At 32.8% G+C, this 24433-nt stretch overlaps 2 protein-coding genes across 3 annotated transcripts in view; both read left to right on the forward strand.

The window, feature by feature from the left end:
• LOC139496111 (uncharacterized) overlaps positions 1-24433 on the forward strand; it is a 198761-nt gene that overhangs the window by 16525 nt on the left and 157803 nt on the right. The window lies entirely within an intron of this gene.
• Positions 15698-24433, forward strand: part of LOC139496106 (GTPase IMAP family member 9-like) — a 32870-nt gene continuing 24134 nt past the window's right edge. Inside the window, exons 1-2 of one of the 2 annotated variants that reach the window (XM_071284568.1) lie at positions 15698-15813; positions 22910-22947. In XM_071284568.1, the coding sequence (XP_071140669.1) occupies positions 15756-15813; positions 22910-22947 (96 nt within the window). In that variant the 5' untranslated portion in view covers positions 15698-15755. The remainder of the gene's footprint in view (positions 15814-22909; positions 22948-24433) is intronic. The other variant, XR_011657542.1, reaches the window with a different exon arrangement.

The following is a 24433-nucleotide window of genomic DNA, read 5'->3' on the forward strand; positions in this document are numbered from 1 at the left end:
TTCTAGTCCTCAATGCTCTTCAACTTCTTACTTTATTTGGCCTTTTAAACATTTTTTGATTCGAGCATCGCTGATGAGTATTTTGTAGACGTTACGCGCGTCTGGCATAAATATACAATTTTGGTCCTGGTCTCTATGATGAGTTTATTTGCAACCACTAGGTCGATGCCTCTGCTGGTGGATATTTATTATCCCGAGGGTATCACCAGCCCAGGAGTCAGCACTTCTTTGTTGATTTGTGTTATCATTGATATGTTCATAATTATAAATTAACTGTAAACAAAACTTTGAATTTTTGAAAAAAACTAAGGCTTTTTCTACTTTAGGAATAGATTACCTTCTCGCTACATTGAAGACCTGTTGGTGACCCTCTGCTGTTGTTTTTTATTTGGTCGGGTTTGTTGTCTCTTTGACACATTCCCCATTTCCATTCTCAATTTTACCTTAGCCGTATTTGGCATAACTTTGAGGGATTTCTAGTCCTCAACGATCTTCAACTTCGTATTTTATTTGGCCTTTTAAACATTTTTTGATTCGAGCATCACTGATGAGTCTTTTGTAGACGTAACGCGCGTCTGGCGTAAATATAAAATTTTGGTCCTGGTATCTATGATGAGTTTATCATAAAGCTTGATTAAAAATGGTCATTCAAGTATAATCGCATCTAATCTACGACTCGTTTCTCGCTCTATCAAGTTACATGTATATAGTCACTTGACACTTTTATCCGGATTTTTTTCGATGATGTCGTATTTGTCAACATTTAATTAGTGTTTTATTTAAACGAACACTCATTTTAGTTTGACTACCTATATATCGTCAACCAGTTTAATCACAGTCCATTTACTTTCCATTGAAAAGACATATTAAACTATCAATATCGAATTGTAAGTTCTCAAATAGACGCCAAGATCAACGACGAGTCAATACACTGTACAGGGATGGTAGCTGGAGTCGGAATGTGACTGCGAACCTCAAACACATGCATGAGAGAAGACTTGTAATTTTCTATAACTGTTTACTCTATATTTTCTCTGAACAGTCCATAGCTAAAAAGATTTCAATTATATTCTCTATATTTTTTATTCCAAAGAAATATCAAAATGTTTTTTTTTTGTTTTTGCCATATTCACAGTGTAGATACTATTCTGTACGCTATCCGGAAGTCGCGATTTTCGAAGCGATGATTTCCAACTGGCTTACAGGACGGTTTTGCCTACGGTAATTTTTCTCATCATTTGTTTACTCCTATGTCTACAAAGTGCTTTGAACATCTTCAAGGTATATATAGCATCATTAATATGAGTAACTGTAACAAAAACATGCATTGGAATATCAAATATACGTGTGCATCACATCAACTTGGTAGAAAAAAGTGAAATCGATGGACAATTTTGCTCTCGTAGTACAAAGCAAATAATCTTTTATTGCAAATATTTGCATCAGTTTACAGTTAAATATATACTGTTTCAATATTCTTTTCGTATTTAAGTAGAATATTCGTATTTCCCATAAAAAAATATGTTTTCCTTGAGGATCCCAAAATAAATTACTGTACGATCAGTCTAGAACTGACTGTATTCTAGAAGCGATTTCAGATTTTTTGACTGTATTATCATTCGTGATTTTGAAGAAAAAACAACAGCAATTTGAAGGTATATACGTGTATATGTGATATTATGAACTATCCAGGGAACTATAACGTGTAATTACTTTCATCAGACAATACAAATATATTTCTGATGAATTTTTTAGACGGCAAAATAATTGTATTTTTGTTCCATCAGTCGTATTTAAAATCAAATGCCTAAAACGTAATACATGATTCGCTTGTGGACTTTGTAATAGTGCATCGTTACAGTTATCTGTTTAGCTATTACATTTTTAAAGATTATTTACACCGTCCGTCGTTGACCAATTGATGATAACATAAATCAAGCTTGTCTTTTAAAATAACAAAAAATGGATAAAGACAGCTTTGCGTAGGGGGATAATTCATGTGATATAATTTTGGTAAGTTTACAGAAAAAGAAGGTCCATAATGCATTAATCGAGTAAAAATGGAGCAATTTCAGAAAACTTTAATGATTGATTTAGGAGGTGTTGGAAATACCTGATGAGTGCCCCCATATAATGTAATGTTCAAGTCCGTATCTTATATAAAGTAACTTCATCAAAGATTTTTACTAAAATTCGAAATAGACGGTACACAATACAATCATTATCATTTATGATAAGAAATCCGAATAAGATTAATTAATAGTTATATCAGTGACGGATTCAGAAAAAGGGGATCCGGCAGTTTAAAACCCTTTTTTAACTATTAATTCATTTGTATAGGAACATATATTTGGAATCCCCTTTTCTCGTGGATTGGACCCCTCTCCATTTACCATTGGCCGGAACCGCCAATGTATATTAAGTGGTTTATGAGGAGATGCGCTTACAAAACAGGCGAAACATATTGTACCGGTCCAACGGACGAAAGGAAAGACGGACTTCTTTATCACTATAACCCCCCCACTTGACAAAGTGGTGTACAATTGAGTGTCAAAAAGACAGTTTTCTCGTTTGAATTGTTTTACATTGTCTTATCGGGGCCTTTTATAGCTCACTATGCAGTATGGGCTTTGCTCATTGTTGAAGGCCGTACGATGACCTATAGTTGTTAATGTCTGTGTCATTTTGGTCTTTTGTGGATAGTTGTCTCATTGGCAATCATACCACTTCTTTTTTATATAGCTCTACATCTTAAACAAAGTGAAGGAACTGTGATCAATTATAGGCTACAGTACGGCCTCGAATGTGTGTAAATACATGCATTTTTATATAACAACTAAATCTGTGTGTTTGTACAATTTTAAGGAGGACATATCTGAAACTTATATACTAGTATACATCAAACCTTCCTCTTATTTTAGCAACATTTAAACATCCTTATACTTAAAGTAGTAAGTCGAGTACACCCTATCAAGCTAAAAACATGTTTCATAAGTTTTCAGGATGTGAATGTATTGAAATATATTTGTGTTATTTAGAAAAATGCCACCTTCTAATGTATCTTAAATAACTTTGAAATCACCACAAGAATACAGTGACATAAAGACTGATCATACAGTTTTAAAATAAAACAAGCGAGACTGATCGTACAGTGAGAAATTCAAACAAGTGTAATTTTCTTATTTCTGGCTTCAAAGATCTGGTTGAAACTTTTACCAGCACTTGAAATATACTTCATTGAGTTAATTAAGTCTGGTTTTTACGTTACTTTGTACACTAAGAGGGCAAAAAGATTGTTTTTAGGTTCGCCGACTGATTTTTCTTAGTGATGCACTTGAAAATCTCTTGATTAAGGCAAAGACACGAATATTGAATGTGCGGAATTTAATTCTAAACCATTTGAGAATATTGATGTCGGCTGAATTAATCATTAAGCAATGTACAGATGATCAACTTACCGTTTAATTCAGTATACCCATCCAATTTAAAATGTGATCCAAAAAGTTCTCGCTTCGAAAATCGCGACTTCCGGATAGCGTACAGAATAGTATCTACACTGTGATATTTGTTTGTTTTAAAGTGATTAAGATTATAATACAATTTTGACTGCTGTATACCAATGCTTAACATTTCTTTTTATTTGCCTGTTAATTTTGCATTCACATCTTCATATAAAAAATATTCTATGCGACGTACATATAAGTGAAAATTTATCTAGTTATAAAATCAAGTTAAATCCAACATGTACTGCAAACAGAAATATGACAATTGTTTTTCATTTACATGATTTATTTGATGAGTTTGAGAGTTTGAATTTGCCAGATGATATGGAATTTCTGTTTTGGATCATTATTTACGTATTAGAAAAGCACCAGGCTCCACGTTACTTTATATCTGATACCAGGCAAAATGACGCACTTGCAGACCAGCAATAATTTTTAGCGATCATTGTTGAGTTGAATACGATTCTCTTGAAGTACAGTGTAATTCTTCTTTTTTCACCCTTCTTTTTTTCATGATTTCTCTGTTTTTATAGCGTGTAAAAGAAGGACGAAAGATACCAAAGGGACAGTGAAACCTACAAATCGAAAATAAACTGACAACGCCATGGCTAAAAATGAAAAAAACACATGTGTGCTACGATCGATTTTGGAAAGGGTTCTACAATCAATTTTTGGAGGTTTTATCCTAACTGAATTGATGTTATTTTTCTTGTGTTCAATGCCTATGCTTGATATCTTAATTAGGTTGTTTCAAGATGTATGTTTTTAAGTAATATACGCAGTGCAATTCTAAAATTAAAACCAGTGATTTTTATTGTTTTCATATGCTATTAGTAATGTTTGTCAAATATATTTTTATTTTAATATTTAACATATTTTATTAATAATCACCTGTCATATCAACCTTCAGTTGCCGAGGGAAGCAACTAAGGGGGGCCCCCGATTTTTACAGTATCATTAGTCGGGGGAAAAAGCAAATGAGAAAAAGAACTCCCACCATAAATTATTAACATCTACCTTTATAAATATTATCTATCCTTGTACAAATGTACATGTAAATGCAATCATTATCGATCTATATATCTATAACTCACACCATATACAATTATTTGAATAAAATATTTGTTTTATCTTTATTTGTTTCTCACAAATATTACGTGTATTTATTAAGCAGTTTCCATTTTTATCTTTTGTTATGTTATTTCAATTACATACAAATAAAGGTTAATATTATCAATAGTGTCCTGTTTTAATTTTATATATATTTGCAGTAAAATCACCTTTTTTAAATATTTACAATATGCAATGTAAAACATTCCTTTGTGAACAGCCATGAGCTCGTTAAAACATTATAGAGTCCTTGTATAATTGTTCATTAGTAAGTAAACTATCATATTTTCCAGGAACTATACATCATTTGTTTACAACGACTCTAAAAGTTCTCGGTTTTGAAATCAATAGCACATAACTGGGAGGGTGAAAAAGCAGTTTGTTACCCCGAGAAAACATTGTCAGCCGAGGCGAAGATTATTATACTGAATGTTCTATTATAACATGTATAATTATCTTTAACAGATGAATTCTATTTTGAATATTTTCTACGACGTCACAAGCATAACAAGGTTAAGGGTATGAGAAAAATCAACAGAAGTAATATGTTTTATCTTTTATTTTTACAGTCAAATAATAAAATCTGACCCAAAATGTAGAATGTCTTAAATTACTTGATGTAAATTAAATTCATTGTCCTTTATTTTATCGATATTTGATTGGTCTAGACTAGAGGGTGATGTAACAAAACAATAGTCACCCGCTCAGCAATAGGATAGAGTGATTTTTCGCACTTGTATTAACCAATCAAAATTTGGCATTTTAACGTTAGTAAAATGAAGAGTGGTTAAATTGGATGTTTAAGCCTACTTAGTACATTGTACTAAATAAGAAGTTCAAATGAATTCGAACATGCATGTATTATGTATTTGCTTTTTAAGTACATGTAACATGCAATTTGTATTCGAAAAAAAAACCCATTGAAATCTGCAACATTTATCCTGATATGAAAAGTTGTTATATAGTCAATATTGACATAACCATTGATAGCTACTGATACATCATATAACATAATCTATATTGATCTGGTGGTCGAAGTTTACCTAAAAGCTTTTAAATAAACGAGTTAAGTTCTTTTACGTTCTTCAACGTTTGGTTTAGTTGGATTTATTTAAACAAAGGTAAGTTAGAATGACCATCACAAAACTTGTATTTAGATAAATAAGGATTGAGATGCAGTAAATTGAACAATCTTTAGATTTTCAAAAAGCTGAACACTTGAACTAGAAAAGAAAATATGACAAATAAAAACTAGCAAAGCATAACCATAAAAAGGACGTTAAACAGATTCGCGGTAAGGCTATACCATAACGATTCTGGACGAAGTAGAAGATGAAATTTGCTCTTTGGTCGAGTGGTTGTCTTCTTGACACACTCCCCATTTCCATTTTCTATTTTAAAGATATAACCAAAGCACTAAGATATATTTCAATGCTTTTTAGTATAGTTTTATTGAGCGTATAAGCGTTGTCTAGAACATATTTCCTTTTCGGTTCTGACATATAAGCAAGTACGCGATCTTTGGTCGTTACAACTATATGGAACTGAAAAAAGAAGCATACTAGTATAAAAGGAATAATTTCTACACAACAGAAAATCTTGAACTATATACACATTTTGGTAACGATAAAAAAAAACGTATTCGGAGTATCATTTATAGTAGTATCACTTTCACTTGTAACTGGCTATATGTTTGTCGTCTTTCACTCATTACTTTCTGATATGGTTATTTGGTTCAACCTATTGTAAGATATTCATTTCGTTTGGTATTTGATATAATATGTCGGTAATGGTTATGTATTTCACTCATTGATGAACTGTTTTGCAGTTAACATTTACAAATAATCTGAGATTAGCTTTAGCTGACATGATACAGTTAAAAAACTTCCGTAATAGACCCCTTTCGAGTTCATCCGTCACCGGAAACACTCGTCAAGTATGCGCGCCTTTACCAGGCATAGGAGATCGCCTGTATCCCTGCACTGTTAACGTTCATCAATCGTCTTAGTGATCGTCATTGTGCAGGATAAACTAAAAATAATGCTTGTTTTGTAAGTACGTTATTACAATTTCCTAAAGACAGCAGCGCTGATTATCAATAATGGGAATTTGATTTGCCGAATAATTCGTGCAACATAGCATTATCGTTTTCCGACTACTCGCTCAACATTGGAACGGAAGTGACGATGCCCCTAAACGCACGAATTGAAACTTTGACAAATGCTTATCTTCAAGAACTGAAAATAGCATCAACAGTTTTAACTTATGTATAACTTTTGTATTGTACGAGTAAATAAACTGATCTGTTAAAGAAAACATTACAATATCGTAGTAATCGAAGGTGAGATTTAAGGTTTCGCACACTATTTGCTATCTTATTTTAATGATTCTTATGTTTTGTACTCGTTCTATGCGTATTTCAACTGCAGGTCTGATAGAAACAAAACGATTTCTTTTTACTTAAGTTATATATCCATCAGATAGTTGACGTCCTTCCATGATATTTGTACAAAAACGTCTAACTTATGCCAAGAAAATACTACTTTATTTTGTTTATGAAGTCCACATCCATGAGTCAGTTTTAAATCAACGGTTAGGCAACACCATTTTAATTTCTTGTTCTACGGATTTTTGGACTCAAAAATTGGGGCGCGCGAGCGATTTGAAAATTTTAATTAAAAAAATTTAATTTGCTAATCTTTTAGGCGAAGCTTAGAAAGTAAAGGCGAGCGATTATATTTTTTTTTGTAAACATTAAATAGTAGGTTTTGACTATATTAAAACTTGATTTATCACTTGTACCTTGACATTTCTTTAATCTATGAAGTATTTTTTCCCTGTTCAACAAGAAATAATTGAATGATTAAATCTGGTCTATGTATGTGTGACTGACAATGAGACAATTCTCCATCCAAGTCATAATCAGGTTCAGAACAACCCTTTAATGTTATGAATATCCATTTTATGAGGGGTCAATATAAGTTATAATATATTTTTTTTTGTAAAAACACTTTTAGTACAAAAGGGCTAATATTGTCCCAAAGAACTATAATATCTATATATATTAAATGGTCAAAACATGTCCAAGATTTTTTTAATATTCCAGGACTTTAGCCATGTTAACACATTTACTTTAACAGTTTAATATTATTCAAAATAAGTGGACCCCTCTTTTAGAAAAGTTGTTTAAAATATAATGTATTTCTCCTCTTTTTGAGGAAAAAATTCCAAGTTTTCAAAGGTTTTGTACAGTAGCACTATACAAATCCTTAGTATTTCTATTTTCTTTTCTTCAACAGTTAACACATGTTAAAAGACCACTGCAATGCCCTTGTCTGAGGGAAAACTTGATAATAACAAACATAGTTCAAAGTACGGCCTTTTACACAGAGCTTTGATCCAGACCAAACAGCAAGCTATAAGGGACCACAACTTAGTATTGTACACAATTCGAACAGGAAAACCAACGATCTAATTTATATTTCCAAACGGGAAAATACCAAATGAACCATATAACAAACGATAACAGCTGAACGACTGGTCCCTGAATCAATCAGGACAGGTGCACAAACCTGCAGCTGGTATGACCGTCAGCATACATCATAATTGCAGTTGAAGGCAAATCCTTCAGAAGTTCTTTGTACTTTATTTTAACAACGAACATTTTTTGATAGGGAATAAGTCCAGGGGAAAGAAACCAATGTTTTGTTCTGTACAGGTATTTCCGCTGTAATATATTTATATCGGAGAACTCCCGCTTGGAATACATTGGTTTCATGCTGTAACAAATATTCTCATAGATATTTTAATACAGTGTTGTGGGGTGCTTATAGGTTTAAAATCTTATATAAAGGGTATACTATGATTTTAAAAACAAATGTTGAGATTTTTTTTATAATTTTTACAAAAAAACGGTGCGGGAAATGGACATGATTACATTTCCGGATGCGGGAAGCGGGAATATATTTAAAATAAAAAAATTCTGTTTTGAATAAAATAGGTGCGGGCGGGTCCGTCGAACAAGGAATTAAATAAGTGTGGCCTTATAATTTCATTTCGTTATAACAAACTCAACATTCTTTCTAAAATTAACATCAACGGCATTTCCTTTATTTGAAATTATTTCCAACACATTTCAATGAACCATTATTCGGATTGATATAACCAAAATTCATGCAAAGATATTTGATTTACTATGAAACTGACATTTTGAATTACTCATATTTAACTATCATAACGATTTCAATTTTATAGTTTCTTGGTTACAACCAATAAACTGCATTAGGATAAGGGCGTAGCATCTGAATTTCAATATATTCAGTATTTTCTCTATACATTTTTAGACAAAATGACACAATGGATATAAACAAATTTGTTATTGTAAACACGGTATTTGCATTTACCATGTTTACGTAAGAGATTATGGTCAATACAGTTTATCAAAGTTTGGCGATATAGACAGCGTTATCTAGTAGTTATAGTTTGTCACGCCGTGGTCACATTGTTTGTCATGATAACAATTCATGCTTCAAATATTTGCGTTTTATAAAGTTCGGTTAAGCTGGGGTCACACATTCCCGATTTTTACTGCCGTCCTTGACAGGACCTTTCTCGATTACAATTGATTAAAAGTCTGATCAAGATCCTATGAATCGCGGGTGGAAATTCAAACTTTAATTAAAATTTGTAATGCAGGGTTCACACATTGCCGATTATTGCTCCCGTTTGAGATCAGACAGCAATGCGACACGAAAAGTGAAAATGTCGGAATAGTATCCTCAATTATCTGGAATGCCCTATCATTGTCGGAACGCAGTCGTTCTAGTTCGTAACAGATTCCTACGGGTCGGGAAGGGTCCGAAAAGTTCGGCAAAGCACCCCGACAGTTAGGTGCGTCCCGTAACGTTCGGAGCAACTCAGCCGATTTTGTCTAGTCGGATTACAATCGTCGCTATGCCGTGACAGATTCTGCTGTAATGTTTTGTGTATTCTGGACGGTGTCCTGTGGAACGGGAATGATCTGAAGTAATTTTTCATAGCTGCTTTTCTGCCGATTGATTCCAGATTGCATCCAGATCTTGTCGATTGCAAACTGTTTTTTGCCGAAACCGTTCCGAAAAAGTCCCGTTATTAATACGAAATTCGTCAATGATACCCACGTCAGAGTCCCGACAATTACAGAATACAATACGACTGAGACCTGACAATAAAATTGAAATGGAAATGGGGAATGTGCCAAAGAGACAACAACCCGACCATAAAAAATAAAAAACAACAGAAGAAGGTCACCAACAGGTCTTCAATGTAGCGAGAAATTCCCACTACCGGAGTCGTCCTTCAGCTGGCCCCTAAACAAATATATACTAGTTCAGTGATAATGAACGCCATACTAATTTCCAAATTGTACACAAGAAACTAAAATTAAAATAATACAAGACTAACAAAGACCAGAGGCTCCTGACTTCGGACAGGCGCAAAAATGCGGCGGGGTTAAACATGTTTGTGAGATCTCAACCCTCCACCTATACCTCTAGCCAATGTAGAAAAGTAAACGCATAACAATAAAGCCGTTTGCAATGCGATAGAACGGACCGTGATAGGATTACGTTCCGACAGTACTTGATCATCCCCAATATGACCACAGTTTTTGAACGGATAACTTCCGTCAGCGTCGGTTCACTGTCTGGTCACTGTCTGATATCTGTCGGATTACATTCGGTAGAGTCGGGACGCAGTCGTGACAGACTCGGTCGAATTTTACCTGGCGAAAAATTCGAATCGGATTAGAAGCGGATTCAGAACGGGATTATCGGGACATATTCGCTCGGAAACGGTTGAATATCGACGTTTCCTGAACACTATCTGATTGTTGTCTTGATCAAATTATTTTTTTTACAAATTTCAATTAAAATTTGAATTTCCATCCAGGATTCACGGGATCTTGATCTGACTGTTAACAATTTTTAATCGGGAATGGTCCTGTCATGGACGGTAGTAAAAATCGTGTGTGACCCCAGCTCAAAAAAAAAGAATTACAACAACAAGCAGATATTGTTCAGGAAGCGTCGATATTAAACCGTTTCCAAGCGAATTTATTCCGATAATCCCGTTCTAAATCTGCTTCTAATCCGATTTGTATCTTACGCCAGGTAAAATTCGACCGAGTCTGTCACGACTGCGTCCCGATTCTACCAAATGTAATCCGACAGAGATCAGATAGTGACAAGACAGTGAACCGACAGTGAACCGACGTTGACGGAAGTTATCCGTTCGAAAACTGTCGGCATACTCGGGATGATCAGGTACTGTCGGAACGTAATCCTATCACGGTCCGCTCTATCGCATTGCAAACGGCTTTGTCTGGTCTCAGTTGTGTTATATTCTGTAATTGTCGGGACTCTGACGTGGGTATCATTGACGAATTTAGAAGTAATATTGGGACAGTTTTGGAACGGTTTCGGCAAAAACGGTTCGCAATCGACAAGATCTGGATGCAATCTGGAATCAATCGGCAAAAAAACAGCAATGAAAAATTTCTTTAGATCATTCCCGTTCCACAGGACACCGTCCACACAGGCAAAATTTGCTCACATGAATTTCACATCAATCTCACGTGAAATTCACATGAAAAATTTCATGTGAGATTCACCTCAATAGAGCTTATACATGAAACTCACGTGAAAATTTTCATGTGAATTTCACGTGAATTGAGATTAACATGAATCTGATGTGAAATTTTTCACATGAATTTCACGTGAAATTTACAACAAAAAAATTTGATATTTTTCATGATTTTAATTAAATTTTAAAATTTAGATGTTATTTGAATTACTCTATTTTAAAAATTCATGTGAATTTCACATGAAAATATTTTTCGTGATTTTCATGTGAAATTCACATGAGTTTCACATGAGAATCACATGAAACTCACAAAAATTGTTTTCACGTGAGTTTCACGTATAAGCTCGTTTGAGGTGAAATTGATGTGAATTTCACGTGAGATTCACATGAATTTAAATTCACGTGAAATTGATGTGAGTGAAATTTGCCTGTGCAGAATCGCAGAACATTGTTCGGAATTCGATCCGATACAGCAGAATCTGTCACGACATAGGCACGATTGTAATCCGACTAGACAAAATCAACTTCGCCGTATGTTACGGGACGCACATAACTGTCGGGGTGGTTTGCCGAACTATTCGGACCCTTCCCGACCAGTAGGAATCTATAACTAACTAAAACGACTGCGTTCAGACAATAATATGACATTCCAGATAATTTCGGATACTAATCCGACTTTTTTCACTTTTCGTGTCGTATCGCTGTATGATCTCAAACAGGAGCAATAATCGGCAATGTGTGAACCCCGCATTAAATGTTATATTTGCAAAATAGAAAAATACATTGTTCTGATATTTTTATTCGGTAAAAAAGTTATGTAGTTTTTATGAAATATCAATTTAAACACCAACGTAACTAAAAAAAAAAAATGTTCAATGAAAATCAATATGAACAAATTAATGGTTGTGTTTATAAACCGTAAACTGTAGAAATACTTATATGCAGTGATGCAGTACAATTTGTACTGTTCACGCATTCTCATTAACAAAATACTGAATGATCATAGATATAAAAAAAAAAATGCACATAGGTTAGTTTACTTTAATGTTTGTGTTCCTCTTATGAGCTTTACATTTGATTTAAGGTTTTCATTTACATTGATAACAAGCAGTTTTTTTTTTATTCATCAATATTCCAAATTATTTCAGATATGGCCAGCAGTAATCTACCATATGATGACAAAGGAGACAAATATGAGAGACTTTATGGTAAGAATGTCTTTCCAATAGAATTGTATTGTACCGCTCGCTGGGAAATTGCTATGTTCCAGTTGGATTAACTGATGGTAGGCGCTTTAAGCAAAACATGAAATATTTAAATGATATAAGAACAGTTGCACAGTATATTTGAATCTAAGATTTATCAACAATTTTGTGATGAAATAAATGTTTTCTTAAAACCCAATGTTTGACTTATTATGTTGAAGTTATACCCTATCTTTGTAATCCCTTGATAATTTAAAATTTGACAAAATATTCGTGCAGTTGTCTTTTATTTGAGACTGAATGTGTGTATGTCGATGTCTTTATACTTGTCTTTATGAATATATATATTTATCTCATAATGATTATCAATGATAGTTCTTTAACTGCTCACAGAACAAGCAGTATTTCATCATCCATACAAAATAAAAGATAACAAATTATCAATAAAATTTAACATAATCATAAAAAAAAATATACCGTTAAGGGCTATTATTCATGCTGATATGAAATCTTTAACTGAACATTTTTTCTTTAACTTAAATAAAAATGCTGAAAATTCTTAACAAGCAAACAATGATTTTCATTGAATATACAACAATGATTATTAAAACTGCATTAACATATCAAACTAAGAATAATTAAAAGGATTTTTAAATACATTTTTTCCTCCTATCCAACATAACCAGAAAACAACACATATATAAGAATGATCCTTTTTCTTCCAACCCTATTTCAAATTTGAGTTTAATTCAAATGATCAAAAGTCTCTCAACATGTACTAGAATATCCGTTTAGCTGTAACCGACTTGTAAACACTTGAATAATGCATGTTTAGCACAAAAGCTGTGAGCTGGGAAACTACAGTCTATATGTTACAGGAATTCCCAGAAAAACATCTCACGTTTAAAAAGGAGTAGTTCAATTTTCTATAAAACTATACAAACCCTGTGTAACATTTTAATTTCCTACCTCAACTTTCATGCATCCTGAATCACCTTTTGTGTTTAAATAAGTGCTTGGCATCTATTTTTTGCAATAAGGCTGCACTTAAACATGCGATGACATTTTGAAGGAGCTTTATATCAGCAAAGCATATTGACAAGTATAATATTAAAAAAAAAAAAAAAAAAAAAAAAAAAAAAAAACCGAACTCAATGGAAAATTCAATACGAAAGGTTCCTTATAAAATGTCAAATTCAAAAGCTCAAAATCATTAAGCTAATCGAAAAATTATTTCCAACACATTTCATTGAACTATTATTCGGATCGGTATTACCAACTGACATTTTGAGTTACTCATTTTAACTATCATAACGATTTCAATTTTATAGTTTATTGGTTACAACCAATAAACTGCATTAGGATAAGGGCGTAGTACAAAAATGTATCTGAATTTTAATGTATTCAGTATTTTCTCTATATATTTTTAGACATAATGACAAAATAAACATAGACAAATTTGTTATTGTAAAAACGGTACTTGCATTTACGTAAGAGAGTATGTTCAATAAAGTTTATCAAAGTTTGTCAATATAGACATCGTTATCAAGTATTTATAGTTTGTCTACACTGGTTTCTGACATCCAAGAAATATGAACGTCAGGGCTAATATCTCGGAAAAGTTTAAATGTTCTTTTTTTGTAGAATGTACACTCATACAGCTTAAGAATAATTTAAAATAGAAAAAAATAGCTGTTTGAGGATAGATAAAATCTATTCGGTCATAATGTAACGGTTGACTTGTTCTCACGCTATCATAACCATTTTAGAACAACATTGAACACAATAAAATGTCAAAATTTAAAATACATTGACTTTTAACCGGAACCAATATTATCAATAAAATTGAGAATGGAAATGGGGAATGTGCCAAAGAGACAACCACCCGACCATAGAAAAAAAAAAAGACAAAAAAAAAAGACAAAAAAAAGACAAAAAAAGACAACAGCAGAAGGTCACCAACAGGTCTTCAATGTAGCGAAAAATTCCTGCACCCAGAGGCGTCCTTCAGCTGGCCCCTAAACAAATATATACTAGTTCAGTGATAATGAACGCCATACTAATTTCCAAATTGTACACAAGAAACTAAAATTAAAATAATACAAGACTAACAAAGGCCAGAGGCTCCTGACTTGGGACAGGCGCAAAAAAAGTTCTGGTTCAAGGATCTCAGCTGCCAAAAATTTGCGATTCACAATTTCTGACAAATTATATAGTTAGTGATGATAATAGTTATCAAAGGTACCAGGATTATAATTTAGTACGGCAGACGCGTGTTTCGTCTACATAAAACTCATAAGTGACGCCCATATCAAAATATTTATAAAGCCAAACAAGTACAAACTTGAAGAGCATTAAGGATCCAAATTCCAATACGTTGTGCCAAATACGGCTAAATTAATCTATAATAAGAAAATCCTTAGTTTTTTAGAAAATTCAAAGTTTGTGAACAGGAAAAATTTATAGAAATGACCACATTATTGATATTCATGTCAACACCGAAGTGAATACTATAACTGTGGCGATGGATTAAGGTCAATGTAATAATGATCTTCAAGTACTAGTAGTTACAGTTGAATCCGTACTCTTAAAGGGTTAAAATGAAGGAGCTTGTCGTCTAGCTGCAAATATTCCACGCGTCATAAGATCAATATTTACTGCACCAACATAATTAGTACTGACATTAACCTGGTTTTAGTTACTTTAGATATCATATAATCAAGCACACGTTAAGCAACAACAGTATCAATCGTGTTATGAATATTTCTCGGCCGTATCGTACTTATAAATGCCTTGAAATAGAATCTATATCAGTGGCACATCCCTCGCTTGAACTGATAAGGCACTATACTAGGTTACAATTTCAAGATTCATCACACGAGTCATTAGAACGAGACATCTTTTTTATCAAAGTTTTGATCAATTCAAAAAGCAAGGGTGTAATTTGTATCAGAATCTAGTCCTGAGCTGTTAATTCTATCTGATATTTTATAATTACACTTAAAAGTTTAGGGCTAATACAAACCAATGGAAAGTTTTTGATATGGATGATCAAAGTGTAAATTTATACCATAATTTGATTATAAAGATTATAATCTTAATGTAAGTAGAACTTTTAGGTATACGATTGCCTTCATTTAATCAATTCTGACAGTTCTTTTGGTCAGTTGTCTTCTATGTACCAATACCATATATCTTATACAAAACTTACATGTTTGTGTTCCTTTTATTAGCTTTACATGTGATTTAAGGTTTTGATTTACATTGATAACAAACAGTTTGTTTTGATTCATCAATATTCCAAATTATTTCAGATATGGCCAGCAGTAATCTACCATATGATGACAAAGGAGACAAATATGAGAGACTTTATGGTAAGAATTTCTTTCCAATTGAATTGTGTTGTACCGCTCGCTGGGAAATTACTATGTTCCAGTTGGTTTAAATAAACGCATCATAGATAGCAGGACTAAATTTTGTATATACGCCAGACGCCCGTTTCGTCTACAAAAGCCTCATCAGTGACGCTTAAATCCAAAAAAGATTAAAAGGCCAAAATGAAGTACGAAGTTGAAGAGCATTGAGGACCACGATACTGATGATAGGCGCTTTGAGCAAAACATGAAATATTTTAATAATATAAGAATATTTGCACATTATATTTGAAACTAAGATTTATCAACAATTTTATGATGAAATACATGACAATCAATATGAACAAATTAATGGTTGTTTTAACATATGTACCTTATAAACCGTAAATTATAAAAAAATGCTTATTTGCAGTGGTGCAGTACAGTTTGTACTGTTCATGCATGCTCATTAACAAAATACTGAATGATCATAAATGTAAAAAAATAATACACATAGGTTAGTTTACTTAAATGTCTTCCTATAATTTATAATAAAGTAGTATTCATAAAATTGATTACTGCAGATTTTGAGCTAGCACCGTAAGAGCTTAAGAATAATCTTCCAAAAAGTAATAAATGCTGATTAAAGAGATTTTGAAGATTTATTATGAAAACACTGGTTTCTGACATCCAAGAAATATGAACGTCAGGGCTAATATCTCGGAAAAGTTTAAATGTTTTCTTTTGTAGTATGTGCACTCATAAAGCGTTAATAATTCTATGGTCGGGTTGTTGTCGCTTTGACACATTCCCCATTTCCTGTCTCAATTTTATTTTTTACAGAGTTTGTCTTTAGTGCCCTGTGGAGACAGTGGAGTGCGTCCCCGTGCTTCAGGTTTATGCTCTTATAATATACTAGATTATGAAGTCTGTGTCCGAGCGAGAACTTCTCTATGTTCATTACTTTAGGATTATTTATCAAAAAGTAGTATTTTAATATTCAGCCCCATTCATCTATTTAGTCAGACGTCAGTCGCTACCTTGATATACTCTATCTTTTGTTAAATTTGTCGGGTAATTTATGACAAAAAGCGTTTGACGTCTTTAGCCGAACATTTTGTTTTCATTTTTACACAATTCAATTTACTGTGTGCTGTTTCATATTCTGGACGCCAGTCTTTGCTCCTTTGTAATAAAATCTACATACCAAAAACAAATTTGAAGCTTAGAAATGAAAAAATTTATATACTTAACTCGTTTAAAGGGTATCTACACGTCTCAATCTTCAAAATCGCTTATTTAAAAATACTATCATCGCTAACATTTTTAACAATAAAAATCGTGGTTACCATTCTATCGATAAGTGTCATGCCAAAAAATGACTTACATGCCCCCGTCTATCAACCAACAATACAGTAAGGTCCACTTTTAATGGTCGCACATTTTCTTTAAATTTTGAAACTGATATTACTTAAAAAAACAAACAGTATTATTTATTTACTCACATGAAACAAACCGGGATGCGGTATTCAGTACGTAGGTGAAACTGGGCGATATTTATCTAAACGCACGCAAGAACACCCGTATCGTTTTAAAAGACCCAATAAATTCAAAAGTATCATTTATCAACATCTTAAGAAGCACAATCATCCTATTAAATATTTAACAGTTCAACCTTTAACTCTACTTTCCGCTATATAGATGACGTTCTTTCACTCAACAATTCAAAATTTGGTGACTATGTGGAACGCGTCTATCCCATCGAATTGGAGATAAAGGATACTACAGATACAGTTAAGTTGGCTTCATATCTTGACTTACATCTAGAAATTGACAATGAGGGTCGGTTGAAAACAAAACTTTACGACAAAAGAGATGATTTCAGCTTTCCAATTGTGAACTTTCCATTTCTAAGTAGCAACATTCCAGCAGCACCTGCATACGGGGTAGATATCTCCCAATTGATACGATATTCCTGTACTTGCATTTCCAATCATGATTTTCTTGATAGAGGGTTACTGCTCACAAGGAAGCTATTAAACCAAGAGTTCCAAATGGTGAAGTTGAAATCATCCCTTCGTAAATTTTACGGACGCCATCACGAGTTGGTTGACCGTTATGGAATAACCATTTCACAAATGATATCGGATATGTTCCTTACGTCATAACTACAATCCCCTCCCCTTTCATGAATGTGACCTACCGAATTAGACTATTTACTGGATTTGTAATCACATAAGCAACACGACGGGTGCCACATGTGGAGCAGGATTAGCTTACCCTTCCGGAGCACCTGAGATCACCCCTAGTTTTTGGGGGGTTCGTGCTGTTTATTCTTTAGTTTTCTATGTTGTGTCATGTGTACTATTGTTTTTCTGTTTGTCTTTTTCATTTTTAGCCATGGCGTTGTCAGTTTGTTTTAGATGTATGAGTTTGACTGTTCCTTTGGTATCTTTCGTCCCTCTTTTAAAAGTAGTAAATAAGCAGCCTGGTGAATCTCATTCAAAGTTTGTACGATCACGGAAAATAATTGAGTTAAATTGGATTAAAAAATTACAGACAGTCTACCCTCTCGGTCTTAATGATAATATCATGGGAATGGGCAATATATATCAAGAACCGATTCTGTTAACATTTTGGATATAGTTTCTAAAACTGTTCGTAAAAATCGTTCTCATGGATACAGAAAAAATCGAAATCAAAGAAAATTTCGGACCAACCATACAAATATTTCGGACCTAATTTCTATTTCAAAAAACAACGGCAGACATTATCTGTTAACGAAGCTTTGTTCTTTACCTATAAATAAATTAAATAAATTTTAGAGGATTGCAACACAATTTCATATTACAGTCCTAAGTATGAAATTGTTCAAATTATAATGGCATATTGTTATTCTAAATTGTTTCCAAAAATTGACCGCCCTGAAGATCATAAAAAACATTTTATTAAAATAAAGTATGTCAATAAAGGTTTTAATTTTGTAAATATTACCGGTATTTTTTTTAACGACCATTCTGTCAAAGACCAAATTCCTGGATATTTTGATAATACTGAACTCCCTCTTATTTGTTATATTAACAAGACATCTACCCTGAAATATGTGTTTAATTATAGCCAATTGTGTAAAGATATAAATATCATTGAAAATACACCTATGTCGTGTAATTGCAGAAATTCCGAATACACCTATGGCCCCATTTCCCATGTCATAACAGGAGACCTTAACATCGTGCGCGACCGAGAGTTAAAATCATTCTTCAGTAAAGGACCTAAATATCGTCCCCCGTCAATTATTAATTGTAATGAGTGTCGTAATATCATCCACGACTCACTCCATACCTACTGTTTGAAATGGGTAAAACGGGAAAAAGCTGACAAAAAATCTTTGGACTCTTTTTTTAATTCAGTAATGAAGATAGTTGATATTCGAATACAACATTTTAGAGAACATTTTACTCCTTACAACAACCATAAAAACCCTATTTCGCGTATCAAACATAAACTAAAAGAACTAGCCAAGGAATTTGTTTTTGTCCCGGCTGATAAAGCTGCTAATAATATCATTATTGTTTGACGTAAATTTTATATAGAGGTTCTGCAAAAGGAAATCACGAGTTCACCAACATTCCAAATGACTTCATTTTCAGAAAACGATATCTGTAACAAACACAAACTTTTAGCTACTTCTTTACAAGCAGAACCAATTACAATGAAAGTCCCAACTATGTACTGGCTTCCGAAGCTACACAAAAAACCTTACAAATATAGATTTATTTCATCTTCAAGCCATTGTTCCACTACTAAATTGTCTGTTTTACTTACTAGTACACTTGGTACAATAAAAAACCTGATAATAAATTGTTCAAATAAAGCCTTTGAAAATAGTGGAATTAATTACTTTTGGAGTGTCAAACACTCGTTTGAAGTACTTGATAAATTGCATGCATATATTGGTGATTTTGAATCTGTTCAAAGTTTTGATTTTTCTACCCTTTATACCACTTTGCCTCATATTCTTATTAAGAAAAAATTCACATCCCTTATCAACTGGGCATTTAAAAATTCAGAATGCGAATATATATGTTCAAACTCTTTTAGGTCATTTTTTAGTAGCAATAAAAAAAGAACTATGTCAATTGGACATGCTTTGATACTATATATGCGCTTGAATTTTTACTTGATAACATTTTTGTTCGCTTTGGAGATTCCGTATATCGTCAAGTTATTGGAATTCCAATTGGGACTAACTGTGCACCACTTATTGCGGACCTGTTTTTGTATTGTTATGACTAAAATTAACAAAGACCCATCGAAACGACATTTGATACAAAAATTTAACAATACTTTTAGATATTTGGATGATATATTGGCTCTCAATAATAACGACTTCAGTATGTATACTCAAGAAATTTATCCTGTTGAACTTACTTTAAATAAAGCTAGTACTAACAATGACTACTGCCCTTTCCTCGATCTTGATATCTATATCATTAACGGGAAGCTTAATACAAAAATTTATGATAAAAGAGATGATTTTTCATTTCCTATCGTTAATTATCCATTTTTAGATATGGTGACGTACCCTTGTCACCATCTTATGGTGTTTATGTATCTCAACTTGTACGATTCGCTCGTGTATGTAACAACGTATTTGATTTTAGCTAGAGAAATTTATGTATTACTGAAAAATTATTACACCAGGGTTTTCGATATCACAAACTGGTCAAAACATTTACTAAATTTTATCACCGGTATAAGGAAATAATTCGTAAATATAACTCAACATGCAGACATCTTATACGTTCATGTATTTCACATCCAGTCTTTTATTGTAATATTCTTTACCATGTTTACAAAGCACAAACATGTCAGTATTCACCTCAAAAGCTTACAAAACCTTTAAACAGACTTATTAAGAAGGGATATAGTTACGATACTGTTGTCAGGTCATTAAAGATTGCATATCTTGGCTTTAATATTAATTCACTTCTAGGGTCTTTGCATCGGAACTAAACACATTTTTTTATTGGCATGACACGGGTTATGTTCTTCTCATATATTTTATGATAGTATAATACTAAACCCCTAACGGGAGGGATTGTGTCTGATATTCATATGATGAAGACATAATATTTCAATCAGTTTAATTGAGGTCTGGAGCTGGCATGTCAGTTAACTGCTAGTAGTCTGTTGCTATTTATGTATTATTGTCATTTTCTTTTTTTTCTTTTGTTACATCTTTTGACATCGGACTCGGACTTCTCTTGAACTGAATTTTAATATGCGTATTGTTATGCTTTTACTTTTCTACATTGGCTAGATGTACAGGGGGAGGGTTGAGATCTCATAAACATGTTTAACCGCGCCGCAATTTTGCGCCTGTCCCAAGTCAGGAGCCTCCGACCTTTGTTAGTCTTGTATGATTTTTAATTTTAGTTTCTTGTGTATAATTCGGATTAGTATGACGTCCATTATCACTGTACTAGTATACATACTTTTAGGGGCCAGCTGAAGGACGCCTCCGGGTGCGGGAATTTCTCGCTGCATTGAAGACCTGTTGGTGACCTTCGGCTGTTGTCTGCTCTATGGTCGGGTTGTTGTCTCTTTGGCACATTCCCCATTTCCATTCTCAATTTTATTATAAGTATTTTATGACTTTTGTCAATCTAGACAGAGAGACACACCTCGAGAATCGTGTCTGTATATTTGTAAATGTTTTAATTTTCAACAAATAAAGTGAACAAAATTTAAAAAGAATATACTAGTATAACAATAATGTATAATTATATTTCATGCATTTTTTGAATAAAATATTGTTTGTTTAAATTAAAAGAATGGATGTATAGCGCACACTCTTCAAGCAGAAAAACACAATTTCCCCTTAAAACAAAACATTTATATAACATTTTTATATCAATCAATATATAAAAATACCACATTTTCCAATACTAAATCATCAAACCGATGCACACATATCATCTTGAAAAAGAATACAGCGAAGTAGTTCAGAGCTTTTAAGAAAGCTAAAACTTATAATTTTCTTAATTTTCATAGTGTATATCACTGATGCGTTTTGTTTTAATCTGTGTCAAAAAAGCGTTTACCAGAACGTAATAGGTGTTTGAACATAACGTAATTGGTGTTTGGACATAAAGTAATAAGTGTTTGCACATAACGTAATAGATGTTTGGACATAATGTAATAGGCAGTTGCACATAGCGTAATAGGTGTTTGCACATAATGTAAGTGGTATTTGTACATACGTAATAGTGTTTGCACATAATGTAAGTGGTATTTGTACATAACGTTATAGTGTTTGCACATAATGATGTAGTTGTTCTACATTACTAAATAGGTATGTGCACATAAGGTAAACTATGTTTGCACATAGGGTAAAGAAGTTTTGCACTTAGGGAGAACGATGTTTGCACATAATGTAAAAGGCATTTGCACATGACGTAATGAATGCTCACAGAGAGTATCAATTGTTCGCGATCGGCAAAACGCATATGAATTATACCATGATGTATTGTGTTTTTCACTAGAGATACATATGTTTAAACACAACATAACGCCAAAAGACTATAATATCATGAGGTGTACATAAAGCAAAGGTGTATCAAAACAAAACCTTCAGAACATTCGGCATAACAATCACATTTGAGACAAGACACAATTTTCAATTGACTTAAGTAAAAGAAGAATAGACACAACATGAATAAAATATGAAAGAATGTTGAGGTGGTTGATCATAAAGTTTCGAAGTATTCACAGAATATATAGTAGTTAAATCATGATGTAATGCCTATTGTACACAACAAACTTTAGCAATGACATATCATACAACTGTTTGACCAAACAAATAACTAAGTTGACATAACACAGAGATGCCGTGTCATTAAATACAGACATTTGCACATAACATAAAGAAGAAACGACAGGACGTAAAGACAAAGCGAGAGAACACTTTAAATATTTACACTATAAGACAGTTCCGGCGTTTTATAATTTAAAGGTAAGCTAGCTATCACTATGTGCCTTTTATTTTCGTTTACACATTGAATTTCATGGTCAAATAATTAATATTTATATACACAGATGTAACTTATTTTAGATGATGAAATACGACACGAAATCACCGAGAATACTAAGGTAAGAAGGAAGTTATTTAATATACCTCTGTCTATACTTCTTGTCATTTATACGAACCTTGTGGTTAGTTTTATATTGCCAATTTTTATTTTTTTTAAATGTTTTTTTTTTATATATATCTACTCAATTGTCTTCTTGTCGTCTCTATTATTTTTCCGATGTGTTGTTACTTTCAGATTAAATATTGGAAAGATCCCTTCGAAGCATTAGCATATTTCAGTTTTTTATTCTACCCGAGAGTGTCTTATAAGCATGGGTAACTTCTTGAACTCGAGATCAAACAACTTTCTTTATCAATAAAATAGGTTTTGTGATAGTTGTTTACCGGTACATCCCGTTTCCCGTCTGCAGCACATGATCTCCATTTTTGATTTTTTTTGTTTGCTGAATTTTTAGTTTTCTATGTTCTATTTTATATAGTTATGTATGACACCTGTAAAATTTATGGTGACAATGCTGGTTTTATTAGTTTTTTTTTCAAAAAAAGACAACATACATCAAGAATACAAGTGCATATTTTCTAGTATGGTTTTCAACCTACTTCCTTTGCAATCTATTATATTACATCAACTCTTAATGACATAAATAAATAAAAAAATGACAATGTTTTTTGGATACGTATTGTTTTTAAATAGCCACTGCTTATCTTTTTTCTTATCAACATAAAAACTCCACTTATTTGACCTTTTAAGTGAAGTATGTAATTATTTGCATGATTCTTATGTTCATGAGTTGAAAATTACATGTTCGGGAAAAAAAGATTAACTAAAGGGTAGAATATCTTTATTGAACAGCATCGACATTGAAAGGTTTGTACAAGCACCCGGTGCCTTCTCAAACAGGCATTTTTTAACTTCTTAATTCATTCTTCATATAAAATACCTTCATGTGAATAATAGAGTCCCTTTAAAAAATGCACACTGTAACGTTATCATGCTTAATTGTGCTACTTGACAAAAAAAGGTTTCAGTGAATTTGTGTTATTCCTTGAAACAGAAAATTTCGTTAATTTAAAAGGGCTGGCAAGTTCTTTCGTTGTGGATTTGTTAGTAATTGTTTAGGATGTTCAGGTACTGTACATTTTTCTACGGATATTCAGTGACATTTCATGTCATATTAATTTCCCGGTTAAGTGTTGATCTATCAATATGGTAAACAGTTACATTTTGGTCTATTTTGTCATTCTGTTTATTTGATAAGAACTAACTAAAGTTTTTAAAAACTGTGAAATGATCTAAATTTCTATTCATCAAATTCTTCATATTTTCTTTGTCCCGAATGTAAACTCTTCAGTCGACTATTTGTCAATGTTTGCATTTGTTCAGAGGCTTCTAATGGTACATTTACCAAGCCTCGTAAAACTGTAGCTTTAATAAGCACCATTCGAAGTACATGTTGTTTTTACTCATTCTCTCTATCAGACCATCCCATATCTAGAAATTTGCAAACGGGGGGGGGGGGGGGGGGGGGGGGGGGAGGGGGGAGG

The sequence above is a fragment of the Mytilus edulis genome, chromosome 11 (assembly GCF_963676685.1).
Source record: "Mytilus edulis chromosome 11, xbMytEdul2.2, whole genome shotgun sequence".
NCBI classification, from domain to species: Eukaryota; Metazoa; Mollusca; class Bivalvia; order Mytilida; family Mytilidae; genus Mytilus; species Mytilus edulis.